Here is an 18,132-nt window from a genome sequence, read left to right on the forward strand (position 1 = left end):
AAAGCCTATTTCTAGGTGGAAAGACTAAACAATTTCACAGTTAAACTAATGCATTTTGTTGTAAAAGATAAAATAAAAAAGCTCAGAACACATGTTTAAACAGAGATATTTAACCTGATCCTAACAAAAGTCTCAGATCTGAAACAAAAAAACTCACCTTATAAAAAAAGTACTGTACAAGGGTTGCTATTCTAATATAGTAAAAGTGCCCATGAACAAAAAGCAACTTGGAGAGGAATTTAAATCGTGCTATTGCATAGTCACTATTTCTTACAGCTTGCCTTCCTTCCTTGCCCATGATTCCTGTAATGTTTGGAAAACAAAACACAAAACAGGTCAAGTGTAACAAAAACTGAAGTTTAAAAAACCCAACACCATACATCTCAAGCTACAGTTCTGTTTTCCTTCACTTCAACACCGTAAGGATTTCAGCAGCATTGCAAAGGAAGATATTCCTCACACTTAAAACTAAAGGAAGCTGCTCATCTGATGCAGATTCAAATAAAGAAGCCCCAAGTGGTGGAGACAGAAGGAAGTTACCTATGCCAACATGTGCCTCCTGGATCATGCTCACATCATTAGCACCATCCCCGATCGCCAACGTTATGGGCTTCTCCGGAGAGGTTTTTAACAGTCGAACCACCTGGAAAAAGAAAATGAAACACTTTCAGATCAGACAGTCTACCTGCAAACCATGTCATCAATTCCCAAGTAGCTCAGTTAATTGCCTATCTGTAGATATAATTAATATGTTTTATGAACATATATGTTTGGGTAAAAAATATCTTTGGCATATCACATGCATACATTAATTCCTTCTTTAGAAAAGCTGCCTGTTTTGGAGCACAAGCTTGATTTAAATATTATATCTGCCTTGAGCCTATTTTCCTGTTCTTATTTCAATGTTCTGTTACAACTCTTAGTTTGCTGCTTTATCATACAAAACAAAGTCAAGTAAAATTGAGAACTGAAAATTCACGTACAGACTAATACAGATTTAATGCCCTTTAATTAACCCAGATTCCTCATATTTATAATTAATGGAACTCATCCAGGTGAAAGAAGAATTTGAAAAAGCGAATGTATTAGCTAAAATATCAATATGCCATTATTAAGGAAAATAGCTTCTTTCTAAAGCAACTTCATTATCATCAAGAGGTATCCTCAACTGACAAAGAAACAGAAGATATGACAGAATGAGGGAAAAAACTGTTGACATGCAAGGCCCTAAAATACTCAGAAGAGAAGCAGTGATAACAGACCTTCAATGTAAGTGTCAATAATATTCTAAATACAAAGGAGTTAGTTAGATGAAGCTTTTGGTTAAGGAGAATTAGTGATTCATTAACCTCCCACAGAGCCCTAGCTTAAGGTAGAAGCTTCACTAATTCAGTTGTAAGTGGGCTGCAGGTAAGACACGAATGCAGATCAAGAGGTTTTCCAAAATCAAGAAATAAATATGTATGAAAAAACATTTTCCCCCTCAAGTTCCAGAAACTCCAAAGTGGAAATATCAATGGAGCAACTGCATGAAGTTAAGTAGACACAAAAAACTGTATTGGAGTAATTGAGTTGTGGCTGGCAGTGTCAGGGCACTGATTCACAGGAGCGGGAATTCACTTCACACAAAGAACACAACAGTGATTAAACAAAGTCCACAGCTCAGACAAATCCACCTGATTGTGGGAATACATTCCCTAATTGCAGGTATTAATACTCAAGTTTAAAGGTTCCCCATTCCCAAGGGCTAATTATTTCAAACACGTTTAGTATTAGATCCCAGGAAGCAGCCTTAGAGAGGTAACAAGGCTGCAGCACATCACCCAGATCAGTCCTCTTGAGATCCCCAAGGCCTGGGTAATTTGGACAGACAAACATCTATGTGAAAAGGTCAAGACAAAGCCTTTAGCAAATTTTAACAGCAGCAGTCAGCAGCAGCTCCAAATGACTGAAATGAAGATGTTTAAACAAGGTTTTGAGTCATAAAACATACCAAAATTAGTAGTGAGACCACTAACCAAACATTAACATGCATTATAATTAAAGATGCAGGAAATATTAAGCCAAGTTCCAGCTTAATCTTGGAATAAACCTCACAAAAAGGCTGCCTACTGCAAAAAATAATGTGCAAGACTAGACTAAACTGCCCTGCACTTCCTTCCCTATCCCTCAAGTTGTATGGCATTTGTCTTGGTGATTTATATACTCCAATATTTGAAATTAAAAATTCACTGCAATTAAAATTACATTTTGCTGTATTTCATGACTCAAGACAGGGAATAATCTCCATTATCTGCTGGTGAGGAGAAGAATTGAGAAAAGCAGTACAAAACATTATAAATCAAGTTAAATGACAAAATAAGAACAAGGACACGACAGTGACAAATAACTGCAACTTAAAGAGACAGGATGGCAAAAATTTCAGCCAAAAGAATGTACAGAGCTGACACATCCAACAGATTGGTTTATTCAGTGTAGCAACGCTATCTTTCAACATTTCACTGAAACTAATACTATACCAGGTGAACAGTTCTATACTGAAGTGATTCCAAAGACTGCATGAGAACTCTGGAAGGAAGAGCGACCTCCAAACAGGTCACTCCTATTACAGCAGAACAGCCTGCCTCTTGAACATCTAATACCTCACAGAAGGGTTTCCTAGTGCTTTAGGGTAAAGAGATGTCTTTTCATTAAGAGAAATTTTCAAAAGGAAAAAAAATATTATAGTCCTTCAGAGCTTAGCATTCTGGAGTTAAAAAAAAATAAATCACAAAATCTGATTTTGAATCTTATCCAACACATATTTGAGTAAAATTCAGTATATGTGAATGAAAAATGATAGTAAAAGAGAGCATTAAGGCAAACCTTTCCTGGAGACTAGGCCTTGTCTTCCCTTCTACTTCTTCCTCAAACTTGGGGTATTTTTAAAGTATTTAGAGAAGCACAGTATTCTCCTTACAGGTTCATGAATTTTCAATTTAGTTTTTTTTGGTTTGGAGAAGTGGTGGAGCAGCTAAGGCAAACCCATGTAGGAGACTGGGAGAACTGCTGCCTTACTGAACACTCAAGAGGCAGAATAAAGATGAGCTTGGTGGCAGTATTTTGATTTCTCCATCCACTTGCAAATTTTCAAACACAAATGTAGAAACTTCTGAGCAATCTACTCTAGATCTGAATTTAACAATGATTCAGAGGTCACAAAAAGGGTCAGACAAACAAACAAAGCAGTGTCAGACATCCCTGCCTCCTCAAAGCATGACAAAAATAATTCAAAGGCAATCCTGTCCATATTCTCACTTACCTTTGCTTTCTGAAGGGGTGCCATGCGACAGCACAACACTGCAGAACAGTTTTTGCAAACTTCCATGAACAGTTTTTCATGTTCCCTGAGTGCAAGAGAGAGGCTGGTCCCATCCACAACCAGTCCATGCTGGATAACATGGTCTTCCTTTATTCTATTTGGGGACAAAAATGTTAAATGTTACAGTGTTAACAGTAAAATCCCAATTTTGCTATAAACTATGTTGTTGGCCAGACAATAAGCAAAGGAGTTAATCTGTCAGACAGACTACTTTTTCCAGTCTGTAATGATATTAATATATGATTTTTTTAAAGACAATTTTTTTGTTTGGCACATGCATCAAAGAGACTGCCATAAAATTTAAGAATGAAAGCAACCCAAGCTGAGATCATCACTGAGATAGTGACTTCTCAGGTATTTTACCTCTTGGCTAGCTGCCTCAGCTGTTCTGCACAGGTACTGTCTGACTTGTGCTGCACAAGCTCAAGGATGTTCATGGTTCTGTGAAAGTGTCCACAGGATAAACTGACACTAACAGCTGTTTCGTGCTTGTCTCCAGTGAGCACCCACACTTTGATACCAGCCAGCCTGAGGGCTTCTATAGTTTCTTGGACTTTCTCCTGCAGTCTAGAAACAAGAAAAATATTAAATAACCAACTGAACACTTTACAAACAAAAGAGCTCATACTGTAACTCCATGCTACCACTGTAACCCCACTGTCATGGTGAGTTAAGTCTGCCTTTCCAATGTTACATGTATTTTCAGAGAATCATAGTCTGGCAAATGATATTCTGTTACCAGCAACAAAACAAAGGCTTTGATGAAACAAAAACTAAACTTCAATCCTTCTAAAGGGATCAAAAATTTGTACTAAGCACGTCTTGATTTAAACTAGGCACTGCCACTGCATTTCAGAAGCTTTAAAACAGTCCACAATAATTCCTGGCTACTGTGGTGCATGAAAAGCTTCTCAAGCCCCATGTGCTCACTTCAGTGCACAACACACCGTGTGACATACAGAGCACAAGCAGAATGTTTTGCAAAGGAGCTGTATGTAGAAGCTTTCCTAACAAATTTGCTATTACACTAAATATTTGTTGCAATTATTCCATTTCACATACATGACATCTCTCCTGATGAAACACACTGTACGTCACCATTATTAAGACAGAATCAGTTGGTACAAGTTTTGTTTTGAATCTGCCTCAGTCCAAAGGTAAATATACTAAAGAAGAATAGCACAGAACTTTTGGTCACAGTGTGAGAGTTTTTCACACTTCATATTTCAAGTATAAATCCTAAACTCGTTGGGTTTGAGTGCAGATAGCAATAACTCCACGGCATACTTGTCTTCTACTCCTGTAGCCCCAAGCAACTCCAGATCCCTTTCTATGAAGTTGAACACATCTGCTAATTTCTCTTCCCGCTGCTGTAAGGCAGTCCTGGCCTCATGAAGGCGTTTGCCAATTTCTTGGTACTCCTCAGGTGTGAATCTTCTGTAGGCCACACACAAAGTTCTTAGGCCTTTCTGCAAGAAAATAAAAGACTTCATTCAGAGTAGCCAAGTTTCTGATCTAACAAGAAGGTGTCACCAGCAATTTTTTCACTTCAAGTCACAATTTATCCTGCATGAATTTTCTTCTGTTCAGCTGAGGCTGGGAGTTGGGCAAGCCTACACCCTTACCAAAGCAAATTCATCCACATGTATCCTTGTTTTATCTATTTCTCCACTCTTGCTGCGAGGAAGAATGGAAGATTCTGCTCCCTTTGTGAATAAAAGCTTCTCCCCTAGAAAGTCAAATAGAACTGAAATTAAAAATAATGTTGTTTAAGAAGTTCTCAAGTGCTGCTTGTGCAATTTCTGATCACGCACCTGAGGGACTCTCTACAATGACACTCATTCGTCTGCGATTTGGATCAAACTCCAAAACATGAAGCAATTTATACCTGCATTTTGTATTTTAAAAGAGGGAACAGGAAGAAAACATTTTTAGAAATAAACTTCCAAAGACAATTACTTATAAATAGACTCTTACACCACAGACCTTTCCTCAAAGTGTTATTTTTGTATACAACTCTGAAAGCAATGCTATCACTGCTGAACAAAAATCATTGATCATTGCTTTTTATGAATTTATATATGCTTAATTCCATTATGTAAGAATAAAAGGTTCTTCTACCAACAGGAATAGCTTTCTGGGTACTAACTTGACATTTGGCAATTACAAGCAGCTCCTATCTATTTCTTCATCCTTCTGTCATTATTTCAAGTATAACTTTGAAAACTACATTTTGTTTCTGACAAATCTGTAAAAAATCTAGACTGTTAAAAAAGTGTGTGTGCCCTGGTAAGTGGATTAATTTTTGTTATATTACCACTAGCTTAGCAAATTAATTTTAGGCATTTAAATTCAAAGTACTGCCAACTAGCTGACACAGATCAAATGAGTAAAAGGAGCTATGGAATACTGCACATATACAGTTATTAATAATTTGTACTCATTTTAGGAAAGTTTAAAACATCTGATTAGATTATGCACAGACGAGACTGATTCTGGGAATTTCGAGAGCTGAAACAAGACTTGAATAAGCAATTCAGTTTTCCAACTCTGCTACAGTCCCAACCTTTGAGGAATGGGCAAAGATACAAACTGTTACAACACACACCTACACAGAGTAACTCACACAAAATTCTTGCATCTCAGCTACAATTGGTAAGGAATAAGATGCAAGCTGTCTTGAAGACATCAAGGGAAAAGCATTAAACAGAGCACGCTGTGGAAAGGCAAGGTTTGCTTATGAACAAAGAGGATTAAGAGGAGAACATTACATTAATCTTCACTAATGTTCTAGCCTTCAAAATAATCAAGGAAAAAAAACAAATACCTCTCTGGTTTTCCAAGACTTTTTACTTCCATACTGTCTCCACTAATTCCAGTAAATACTACTCCAACCCTAAAAGTAAAGAAAATATACACTTAATTATGTCTTTAGACAAAATGCCTATTAATGGAGGGAGGGGAAGATGGCAGGGAAGAAAAGGACAGACTCTTACACCCCATTACTTACCCTGCTTCTAGGAAAAACTAAGAATGCCCATTTCTGCAGTATTTTATTCACATTATACCCTGACCACTGTAATTTCTCAAGTATTTTCATAAGTATTTCAAATCATCACTTTATAATACACCGAGGGGGTTGAGGATTTTACATTTGAATGTTTTCCCAGTAAGGTGACAGTGCCAGGCCCTGCTCTTCACCATTCTAAGGTTGCCTTGCAGGCAATTCCTGTGTCAGACAGGCCTGGCAGTGCTGCTCACCGGCTCGCAGCTTCCACCAAAGCCTTCTCATCTGGGGAAGAAGCATAATATTCCAGGGGGGATGTTATTCCATTGGCATGCCAGGGACCATCAGCACCATCTGTCTGATCTGCATTGATCTGCACTGTATGGCACAGACAAACTGCTTTCAAGAAGAGCTCTTCCTCTTTCACCTAGAAGAAAGAAAAAACTTGATTTGTAACATTTGTAACATTTACATATCAACCCAGTTTTGAACACATTTAAGGGAAAAGTGGTTTTACTTACAAATCTGCCAAGCATTTCATGTTAAATAATCACATCTCAACATGTTTAATAAATATTATTTGTTCAGTGACACTTGAAAGCTTCCAACTATTCAGAAATTCTGATTTATGTTTGGGTTGGGGTTTTTTATGCTAATGGTACAAGAATATATCTCTGAAATAAAACACTTTCAAACTAGAATGACTAATGGTGGGAAAACCAAAGGGCCTTACCAAACCATGCCTATTTCCATCTGGAGAATCTTCAGAAAATCCCTCTGGAGTTAGTTTACCATTGACCTCTTGGTACTTTATGCCATTAATAGAGCACTCCCGAAACTGCATCTCATTTTCAGTTAATGTGCCAGTTTTGTCTGTAAACACATACTCTACCTTTTGTGAAATAAAACAAAAAAAACCACTTTGGAATTGCATGTACTTGTTAAAAGAAAAAAGATACAATCATCTCCACTCACACTTTCTTTTACACACATTTTTTTAATCATATAAGAATTTTAACTTCTGCTATCACATCTTTATACCTTATTTTAAAATTAATCAGAAATCATATCACAAGAAATAAAAATCCCACAGTAACAAATTTTAATATTAAAAACTAAGTAGAAAATAGATGAAAAAAACCCAACAGACAACATATTTTTTACCTGCCCCAATTCCTCATTGAGGTCTGAAGTATTTACTTGTGCTCTCTGGTTTGTTTCTTCATGATAGAGGTCAAGATCCCAGCCAATAAAAAAAGACCCAAGAAATTTCTGCATCTCAACAGTCACATAGAGTGAAATGGGTATGATAAAATTGTAAAGTACCAGAAAAGCAAGGAAATCTGAAATAAATCTCAGGATCTACAAGAGAAAAAAAGAAAAAGTGAAGATTACCACAGTGATCAGGTGAAACCTGATGACATATTATGCTTCAATATGCATGAAAAATGACAAACTGGGAGAGCCAGAGAAGCCCAAGTCCCCCACACACACGAGAGAGACAACACTCCAGTGACAACACAGGCATTTGCAGGCTGCCCCAGTAACACACCTCCACACTGATGCAAAAAGTCTGCCTTAAGCTCTGACTGCAGGTTTCAATTCACAAGTTCATTAATTTTTGTCTCTCTGTTGAATCTGTCAGGAGGGCTGCCAATTAATATTAACTGTCATGGTGATTCTGTTTTCCATCTCTGAATGAGTTCGGTCTGAGAAATCATATGTATTCCCCATTCCATCAAACAGCATCATTCATGGAAGCTTTTCTAAGGAATCCTAAACTGTGAAACCAAACAAGTGATTTTCCAGACTGTCAGAGGAATCTGGAAGCACTCTGTTGTTTCAGGACAGCAAAGTGTCAAAAGGGTTCCTGTCTGCTGGTATTCCCAAGTGATTTGGGTAATCCAGATCACACAAAAAGAAAGGGACCACATGGATTTCTTTTATGCCTCTTCAAATCATTGTGTTCCACACACACATTTCAGGCAAACACCAATGTGACAGGAGAGAAACTTCTTTTTACTAGGTATGATAATTTTAACAAACCATGAAATGCAACACTAGAGTCTCTTTTTCATCTGCACAACAAGCTCAGTATCTAAACTGTACCTTGGAAAGACTCTTACCAACACTTGAATATTGAGCAAGGGAGACTAGAGATGACAAAAACCTCTTTTAACTCCACCAGGTATTGGTGCAGGAGAACATTTTAAATAAAGGAAGCATAAAAGTAGTCAACAATTTGCAAAGTTAAATAATGTCTATTCTTCCTCTTTAGGGAGCATTGCTGTAAGTATTTAATAAATAATTAAAATAGCTGACAAAAACTCAGCAAGCTCTGTGCCTAAAGAGATCTTCCAAACTAAACCAGAAAAGACAGACAGAAAGTGAGAGCAGTAATTCATCTAAGAGAGGTAGTGACAACTACTTAAGTTAGAGAGCTTCTTCAAGCAATGGCAATGAAAAAACCATCTGCATACACAGGAGGAGATGGACAGGGAAAGAACTCTGAGTAAGGATGTCAGCATGCTGAGAAATGAAAAGCAGATTTTAGAAGTCAACATGGGAGACAGAAAAACAAAGCCATGACAGAAGGAGAATGACGCTGCAGAAACACACATGGCTCTCTACACTCCTGATGGCAAAGGAATGGAAAGATTGAGGAAATACTTATCCCTGCCCTATTCAGAACTGAAAGGCTCCACAGGCTAGACTAACTTGCATAGCAATTATTTCAGATTAAGCTCCTGAACTGCTTTGGACAAAGGCAGACTCATACAGAAATCAAAAATTAAAGAGAACACAGAAAAATACAGACTAATTGAAAAAAGAGATACTTTTCAGAGCCACAGATTTCAGGGACACTTTAAAGTACCCCTTCAATCTCTAAAGAGAACCGAGCAGGCAAGCAGGAGCTTGAGCAAAATTACAGCCATACAAAATTGCCCAAATCATCTCAACATCACAGAATGTACAAAATTCCCGAACTGTGAAATCACTGCAATAGAACATACACAAGAACAGCCATCCTTGTCCTCTTTTCCTTTATGGAATGACAAAAGACATCCTAAAGAACAATAATTAGAACATGGACCATCAGAAATATGTTCTAACAGCCTTTTCAAAAGTTTTCAAAAAGTCTGGTCTTTTCATAAAGGAAGGAAAGGTCCAAATAGTAACAGAGGTAGAAATATTTCTACACAATGGTGAGGCTACATGGGACTAACTCAAAAATCACTGAGACAACATCACAGAGACTTGCAAGGGGATCATGTGGTGGTTACACATAGAATAGAGACATAATATATATGACATTGATGTATATTGGTTGAGTGTTCCTCAGATATGCACCCAGGCAGAACTACTTTACCTTACTGCTGTTTCTTTCATGCTCTGTTTTTTCATTATACCAAGGCTCATCCCATTTCTCTTCAGCTTGCCATGCATACTTTAAAATAGTGCTTAGAATGGCTTCAAAGAGGAGGATTATTAGATAAATAATCAAAAAGGAATTCATGGACCTATAAAGAGGCAAAAAATAAAGCAAGACATTTTAGTTTATTTTACTTCATCTGTTGACACAGTGTGGTTACATGAATTGATGAAAAACTTGCTGGACTTTTTTTAGAAAGTGTAGCCTGTGCTTGATACAGATATAAAGTTTCTATGCAACAAGCAGGCGACAGAATGGGGAAGAAATTCTACATCTGACTAAGCTAAACTCTCTACATAGCAATATGAAGACTAGATTAAGATGCAGGACCACCCCAACAGCTGACTTGTGTCACACCTACAGTCCCACACTGCTCCTTTTTCCCCAAGGAGCTTGCAAGGCTGTGCAGGCAGTACAAACAAGCACAGCAGAACCCCATGGCTGCACTTTTTCCTCAGCTAGAAGAGCACTGCCATGTGCAGCTGAGCATTTAACCCAGGCCAGGCTACAGCAGGATAGTCACACCTGCTTCTTGCTCTGTAACCAGCCAGACCATCCTTCCTGCCCATGCTTTGATGACTGAACTCCTCCTGTGCTACACATGTATGTAGCTATATATTTGCACAAGAATGCCAGGGGGCTCTCTCAGATTTTTAGTAACTGGAATAAAGGCAACATATCAGAACTCCTTTTCCTTTTAAAATAAATCATGAGACTCAATATAAATATCTATCATAGTAATAACTATCCTGCAACCAGGAGCAAGCTTGGATATTTCCACTTTGTACACTACTAAAGGATGTAATATCAAAAAATAGATTTTATCTTTATAGCTTCCTACTGAAGGCAAGGCAATAAATACTCTCTTCTCTTTGCCTATAACTCAATGATGAGACCACCAGGGTTTTAAGGCTACACAGGAAAAACTAAGTTAAAGCTCTACAAATAAGAGAGATATTAGAAAATAAACATACTTTTCTACTGCTGACCGTTTCTGAGATTTACTCTTGTAATTTAATGCCATCTTTGTCTCCATACCTGTATACACAGCAACACCTGGGAAGGAAAGGGGGAAGAGTCAGACTTCATTTTCTGCATAAATACAATCTGCAGAATTTTTCATTTTGAGAGATACAGGATAAAAGCAAAAGGTGGTACTACTTCTGTGTTTACTATGAGACAGTATTTTGTACTATTTGCAAGACTCTTCTGTAGTAAAAGAGTATTACTGAAGTAATTTTAACACCTACTTTAACACTCTTCATTATTATGACTGTACTGCTCTTCAATATGTATTTTATGGAAATCAGCATGGTAAATCTCAGGAGAAAGCCTTCAACAATAGGTAACAGTAAGAACAGTCATTTATCCATTGAAGTTAAGTTATTCCTTTATCAAACCACTTCAAATATTTTCACAGAGCAGAGCTGGAACTTTATATCCTTAGAGGTTCTTCAGCATAATATCATTACTTTCATCTATAATCATATCCCCTCAGGTAACAGTCAGCAAGATTATTACAATTTCTTCAGTGCAAGTAGAATTAAAACACAGTTCATCAACATGCTTTAAGAAGAGAATACTCTTTAAATATTTAGATGTCTACAAACCAAATATTTCTTTAGTGTTTTTTAATCTTGCTCCACGAAGTAAGAGGCTTTCAGGCCCAAGAGGTCTAAAAAGAAACAGACATATCAGCATGTGAACATCAGCTGTTCTGTACTCTGGAGAAGTACTGAAATCCAGTTTCCTATGCAAAGCTGTCCTATATCCCCTACAAATTCCCAATGCAGCAACTCAATCAGTGATCTTACCCCTTTCACCACACCTCCCACGTCTCCACAGAGCTCTCTGTTTCCTTTCATGTCTCCTTTGGTCACTGCCATACGCCCCCACCACTGTTCCATATCCCATAATACTGACTGAGCTAAATATTCCAAATGGCTGCTTCAGACAGACACACAAGGTGCTTGGGAAGGAAGCAGGCAAGAAACCAGTGGAGCTCACAGTGCACCCAAAGTGCTGGTTTAGGTTTGGCTAATTTACCAATCCTCTACCCCTCTGTCAGACTGAAATGATCTAGAAAATTCAAAAGCTATTCATACCAAAGAAACAAACAATTAGATGGATACCATGGCAGCAATGCCAATTTTTTTTTCATAACACAGAGATCAAATTTCAGGAGGTAAAATAGATGTTTTTTCCTCACATCTATTACAATACAATAACACATTAATTTCTTTGGCAAAGTTCATCACAAGCAGCGCTGTGAAAATAAAGGTCTAGTTAGAAACAAGGTTACTATAAGGTTAGAACCATATGTTCTACTGCAGCAGCTGTACCATCTTTAGAAACTGCCAGCAGGGTTGTTAGAAATTTTAAAAGAAGTATTTTTTCCATTATTTCAAATGAAAGCAGAAATTTAACAACTGCAGCAGCCAGACTGACACATTAGGTAGAAATAAAAGAATTAGAAGTTCAGATGCTAAGTGCTTTGGCATGCAAGCCCTTGGGTTTACCCTATTTTTCCTTAGCTGTGCCACATGCAGGCCATGATCACTAGTAGATAAACAAAGCTCTTAAATTTGAAGTCCCTTTGAAAGTATAATCTGAAGTTACTCAAAAGAGCCAAAATCAAATCCACAACCCACCTCCCACAGTCAAAAAATTAACTTAAATGTTACTGCAAATGTAACAGTTACCATCAATTATACACACAGATTATCATGGATTCTTTAAATTAAACATACCTATGTTAATATTTTAGGCTATACTCAGACTTTAAGTGAAAATTTGAACTAAAAGCGACTAAATGCTTGAGCATTTAAAATTTTCATATAAGAAACATAATTTATATTTCTAGATTCAATTTTATAAAATCAGCCTGACTCAAAATACCAAACCTGAATCAGTGCAACACAGATCAGACAAGTTTATCTTAGACAGAAGATACAGCTCCACTAGTAGTCAGAACCTGCAATTATTTTTTTCACCTCCATTTAAACCAGCTGTTTCACATTGTCAACTGAATTATTTTGATAAATTATCCCAATGCTGCACCTGTCAAGCTTGGCAGGAATGAATTCTGAAAAGCTCTCAATGAAGTAACAAAAATGACCTTAGAGAACAGCTGAGTGGGTTTTGGGGGGTGGCATGGGTGAGGCTTTTTGGTGAGGGTGACTAAGCCACTGAACTTGAGGCCAAGTGACCTGGCTGCTACCCTTCCGTATTTCTGGCAAAACTCCTTGATTCACTCTGAACTCCATGTCACTCCCATCCAAAGTTGACAGATGTTTGCCAGCCTCAGACTGAGAGACATTCAGCTCCTCAGACTGAAGGCAGATATTACAAGGAAAACAGTAGTCTTTTAAAATTCAACAAGAAATTTCGCTAAAAAAAAGTGTAAAGGATAACATTTTGGACATTAGAGGAGTGAAAGAACCATAGCAGATTTACCTGCTTCTGTGACAAATTTGCACACAGCACTTCACCTTTTCAGAAGAGGTGATAAAGATTTTGAAAGCTGGAAAATTAACAACTTTCAAGATAAAATAACTAAACTTGAATGCTAAATATTTATGAAAATTTAGCAATTTCTTGTGAGTGATTTCTATGTCTTTATTTCAAACCATTATTCTTCTAACTCCTGTCCTTCCTGTTTTCTCTCCTATCCCGTTGTGGTTGTGGGAATTGAATGATCAGCTGTTTGGATGCCCCAGTGGTAGTTGAGACCAACCCACAGCAATTAGAAATCTTTCCAGGAAGTCGAGATTGAAGTCTATAATTGGCTTCATATCTTTATTTTTGTAATTGCAAGCGTGTTTGTTACTTGCTGTGACTGCACAAGGAAAGGTGGTGAGCCCATGATTATGGGCACACAGCTGTGTTGCACATAACAGATGTAGGCACTTATCTGCACAGTCTAGCTGTAGTTTGAAACAGATACTAAAAATTACAAATTTATAGCAGAGGCTTTGTTAAACCAGGAATTTCTAGGGATTTGAACAGCAAAAACTCCTTCTCAGTGCCTCTGATGACAGGAGATCTCTTGTAGTATAGATTACTATGTCAGTGGAAATTGTTTCAGATCAATAAATGCTTTAATTAAAAAATAAAAACACAGTTACCAGCTGATTACCAATGCCAAAAAATTACCTGCCTCACAACAGCCAAGTTTTCCAGAACTCTTGTATTAAATCTGCAAAACTGGGTAGTAATGTACTTTTTTCACTCATCTTTTCTCATCTCCATCTGAGGTATGCAGCTGCAGTTGATACTTTTAGTAAAAATACCTCCCCTTTTCATATATTCAACAGTAACTCTTGTGATGATTAAGATTTTAACCACCTCCACATGTTCTAAATAATTACCTTATACAATTTACTCACCGTACTATTTCTTCAGCTTGTTGACTTACAGTTATTCTTCCAACAAATCTATTAAAGATAGATATGTCTTAGAAGTATCTACATAAAGACTCAAAAACATAAAAACCTTCTCTACATTTATAAAATAGTCATTAATAGTTCACAAGTAAAAAATAAATCAACTTTTATTAACAATCAAACCAAACCAATATGGCGAAACTGGCAGTAATTTTACAAGAGACATTTAGCAACAGAAACATTTATCCCTCATAGGAACAGGCATCTGAGAAAGCTTATTAACTCTGATTAATTGCCACAAAAGATTACATTTCTATTAATTTAAACAGATTGTGACTTCTTGATGATTCAGTAAGAAATAATTCCTCAACAAATCTAAGTTTGCACATTATCCATCAGAAAAAGAAACTTTTCATTTAATAAAGCCAATCTACTACACATTTAAAAATCTGACATGCACATATTTAGCATGACTCCAGCTACAAAAAGGGACACAAACTTCTATAGTGATTGTACCTTAATTTGCTAAATATCAAATATTTGAACATCTGTTCAAACTGAGTATCTTAGTTTTAAAATACCTAATATTTCTCAAAGATCTCCAAGCTTACCTAAGAACAGCTGTGATAATATACTTGGATTTTAAAAACTGCTACTTCATAGCTATCATTTTCCATTACACAATTCAGAAGAAACTTGGATGGGAACATAACTTTTGCTACCCATGATGCTGCTTTACAGAGCCTATGACCTTGCTTGCTGATGTTAAAGCACGCTTGGATATCCCTTTTAAAATGTAAGGTTTTGCTGCTGAAAAATGGAGTTCAAATCTTCCCTGAAGCATATGTGAAATAAATATGAGCATCACATATCCTTAGAATTAGACTTGAATCAATTTCACTTTAACATATCCTATATAATATTGAAATCTCCAGCAGAACCTTACGGACTTTCTTCAACCTGATCACACTGTTGGCCATTTAATTCTTTAAAATCTTGAAACACATTTACTGATTAGAACTGAAATGTACATAATTAAAATAAAAAAGATAAATATTATAACATCTGGTTTACTACTCAAGTACCCAAGTTTAACTTGTTACTTGCAACTTTCAGTAAGTACATATGTATAAACACAAGCTGATTATTAAAACCTGAAATTCAAGCAGATGTCTGAAGCTATTTTAACCCTAGCAAGACATGTAACATTCTGAGTATTAAACACTTCATTTTGATTCAATTTCAAAATATTTAATAATAAAGTGATACCTGTACAGATCTGCTTCTGGCTGCTGACATTCTATAACAGCTACCAGTTTGTCCAGGTTGGCAACAGACTGCAGCACTGCTGTTTCTGGGACTGCAACATGTGTCTGTAAAACAGCGACCATTGGGTTACTACAGGACTACCAGGCAGCAGGGCAGCTATTTCAACAGGCTGAAGGAAAAATGGCACCACAAACTAACTACATTCTCTTTCACATGAATAACCCAGACCTTAAGATTGGTCTCTCCATCCAAACTTGCAGTGGTAACGTGGCATGAACCATCCACTCGGTCAGATGACAGGAGCACCAGATCAACAGGGAAAGTCTCATCTTTGGCTACTCTGACAATGTCCCCCACCTAACAAAGTGAACAGAGATCAGAAATATACAAAGAGGTTTAAAGGGCAGAATTTCTTTCAGCATTGTTACCAAACCACAATGATTAGCAATAAAATAAGAGTTCTGGCTATATAATAAAAACAAAATGCTCAATTTGTCCTTTACCCGAATGTTTTTAGATCTGGTTTTCACAAGGCCACCACTTCGAACAACATAAACTGGAGCACCGTTGACTTCATTGTCTGCTTTATGTCGCAGCCAGTCCTCATAGCCCTGTGGAAAACACATAAAAAGCTACTTTTTAAGCAAGAAAACTAAAAAAAACAGACTAAATTTACTAAGCAAATGTCTTCAAACTACTTCCTGTATTGTCTGAGTAGTTACTAACTTGAGTTTCTGCTCCAGCTGTTACTCAAGAAGCTGTGAACCTCTTAATTTTGTCACTTTACACAAACATGTAAAGGCAAATAAAGTAGCAGAAGCGGTAAAGAAACTTAACAGTCCCATGTTCTCTTAAAACAAACAGGCAGTGACATTTTCTGTGGATTGATGACCAAGCACTCAATAAATCTTTGATCTATATGGATTAATACACCACAAAACCAGGAACAGTCAGTCCTCAGGCTCCTTTGTGGTTTCCTTGTTTTTCAGAAGTAACAGATTAAAATTACTTTCTCAAATTATACCATATGGCATTTCTTATAGTTACTGCCATAGCCCAGGCATGAAACCTCAAGACTTAACTCTGTGTGACATGCTGTTGACACATCAGCTCTGTCCAGCAAGAGAAGATGACTGAGAAGATTTTTGTTCTTTTTGAGTCCTAATGGAACAGTCTGCAGCAACTGAGCTTTTAAATGACAAACTAAACAGCTTTTCTTTACTTGATACTTCACACCTGTTTAGGCACCTTTATCCCATGTCCACATGTGCAAATATTCAAGACTGTGAATCCAAGTATACTATTCACCTCCTACTTTTCTAAAGTATGAATCACTGCTAACAGCATTAGATCATAAAAGCATATTAATCTCTGATCCCCAAGTCTAGGTACTGTTTGGAAAGTCCCACAAGCAAGCACAGGAAATGGATCAATCATGCAGGAAGTTCAAATGTCCCTTACAACATGGCAAGACTCCTGCAACTAATCTGCAATAAGAGAGACTTCCTAAAATGCTTTTCTGTAGGTATAAGAACTGTGAAAGAGTTAAAAACATTTCCTTGGAAGTCTGAAGACAGAAGAAGGCAGCTGTGAGAAACAGCAGAGATAATCCCAACTCTTCCTACAAACATTATATTAATGTCATTGTACAAGAAGCACTAATGCAGATGCAATTTAGAGTTCTGGAGTTTGTAGGAAAAGTTATATGATGAATTTTGCATGTTAAAAATAGTGTTGTAGTTCTACCTTCACACATCTCCACTCTTACTTGCACAAATGAGTAAGGACAGCACTATCTGTGTTTGAAAAGAAAGATGAAGGAGAGGGAAAAAGAAAAGAGCTTTATATATCAAATAGTTCAAAATCAATAATTAAGAAGTGTGCAGTAATAGCAGCCATACAGAGAGATACTGGGACATCAGAATCCTGAAGTCCCTAAGTACAACTCTTGAATCCTTTCTAAGCAGTATGAAAAAGCAAAAGTCAGTACCTACAGCTCCTTGTTAAAGGTGACTGACAGAAGAAAACAAGGATTTAACTAACATCCAGTCACCTTGGGGCATTTGTCTCACAGACCTGAACAGCTGAGCAATGTGGGCATTTGGCAAAGAACTGAAATTTACCTTCTTTAGAAAGTACAGATTTCAGCTCTTTCTCCATCTGACACCTCCTGCCTCCAACACAAGGGTGACACCTCACACCAGGGAATTTTCAAGAGCCAACTTTGTGCGGTCAGTTCAAATTCCCCCCAGATTTACCTACTGCGGCATTTTTGAGAGATCCTTGTCCTCACTTGAAAACATTGGAAAAATACAGTGAGAAAGAGAAATGCAAGAGGAATACAGGGAAGGTTGCCTACTTGCCAAAAAATAAAGATTAAAATCCCTCAATTAAATTACATTCTTAAGTCTTGCTTAAATAACTGCATCAATATAATTGAGAAAAGATCTGCATTTTATACTACCAGGCTTTTCATTTTCAGTTTAGGTCTATAGTTAATCAAAACCTGCAAAGTAGTTGTTTTATAATTCACCTGGTAGTCAAGTAACATCTGTGTTCCTTAAGCTAAATACATTTGAACTTATTAAAATGCACTGTTTCCTAAAGTTCCTTGGGAAATACCTTTATGTTATTGTATTTTTGTTTGTTTTTTTAATTTTTTGTTTTGTTTTTATTT

At 36.9% G+C, this 18,132-nt stretch overlaps 1 protein-coding gene across 2 annotated transcripts in view; it reads right to left on the reverse strand.

The window, feature by feature from the left end:
- The window catches only part of ATP11B (ATPase phospholipid transporting 11B (putative)), a 62,171-nt gene that overhangs the window by 22,869 nt on the left and 21,170 nt on the right, over positions 1-18,132 (reverse strand). For both annotated transcript variants that reach the window (XM_058811880.1, XM_058811879.1), the window contains exons 5-22: positions 15,959-16,066; positions 15,684-15,812; positions 15,456-15,559; positions 14,190-14,237; positions 11,412-11,476; positions 10,776-10,857; positions 9,739-9,889; positions 7,533-7,730; positions 7,102-7,260; positions 6,623-6,795; positions 6,189-6,257; positions 5,176-5,249; positions 4,987-5,090; positions 4,649-4,830; positions 3,725-3,928; positions 3,302-3,455; positions 541-643; positions 158-303 (exon numbers count right to left, since the gene is read on the reverse strand). In XM_058811880.1, the coding sequence (XP_058667863.1) occupies positions 158-303; positions 541-643; positions 3,302-3,455; positions 3,725-3,928; positions 4,649-4,830; positions 4,987-5,090; positions 5,176-5,249; positions 6,189-6,257; positions 6,623-6,795; positions 7,102-7,260; positions 7,533-7,730; positions 9,739-9,889; positions 10,776-10,857; positions 11,412-11,476; positions 14,190-14,237; positions 15,456-15,559; positions 15,684-15,812; positions 15,959-16,066 (2,253 nt within the window). The remainder of the gene's footprint in view (positions 1-157; positions 304-540; positions 644-3,301; positions 3,456-3,724; positions 3,929-4,648; positions 4,831-4,986; positions 5,091-5,175; positions 5,250-6,188; positions 6,258-6,622; positions 6,796-7,101; positions 7,261-7,532; positions 7,731-9,738; positions 9,890-10,775; positions 10,858-11,411; positions 11,477-14,189; positions 14,238-15,455; positions 15,560-15,683; positions 15,813-15,958; positions 16,067-18,132) is intronic.

Source organism: Ammospiza caudacuta, chromosome 11 (genome assembly GCF_027887145.1).
Source record: "Ammospiza caudacuta isolate bAmmCau1 chromosome 11, bAmmCau1.pri, whole genome shotgun sequence".
Classification (NCBI taxonomy): Eukaryota; Metazoa; Chordata; class Aves; order Passeriformes; family Passerellidae; genus Ammospiza; species Ammospiza caudacuta.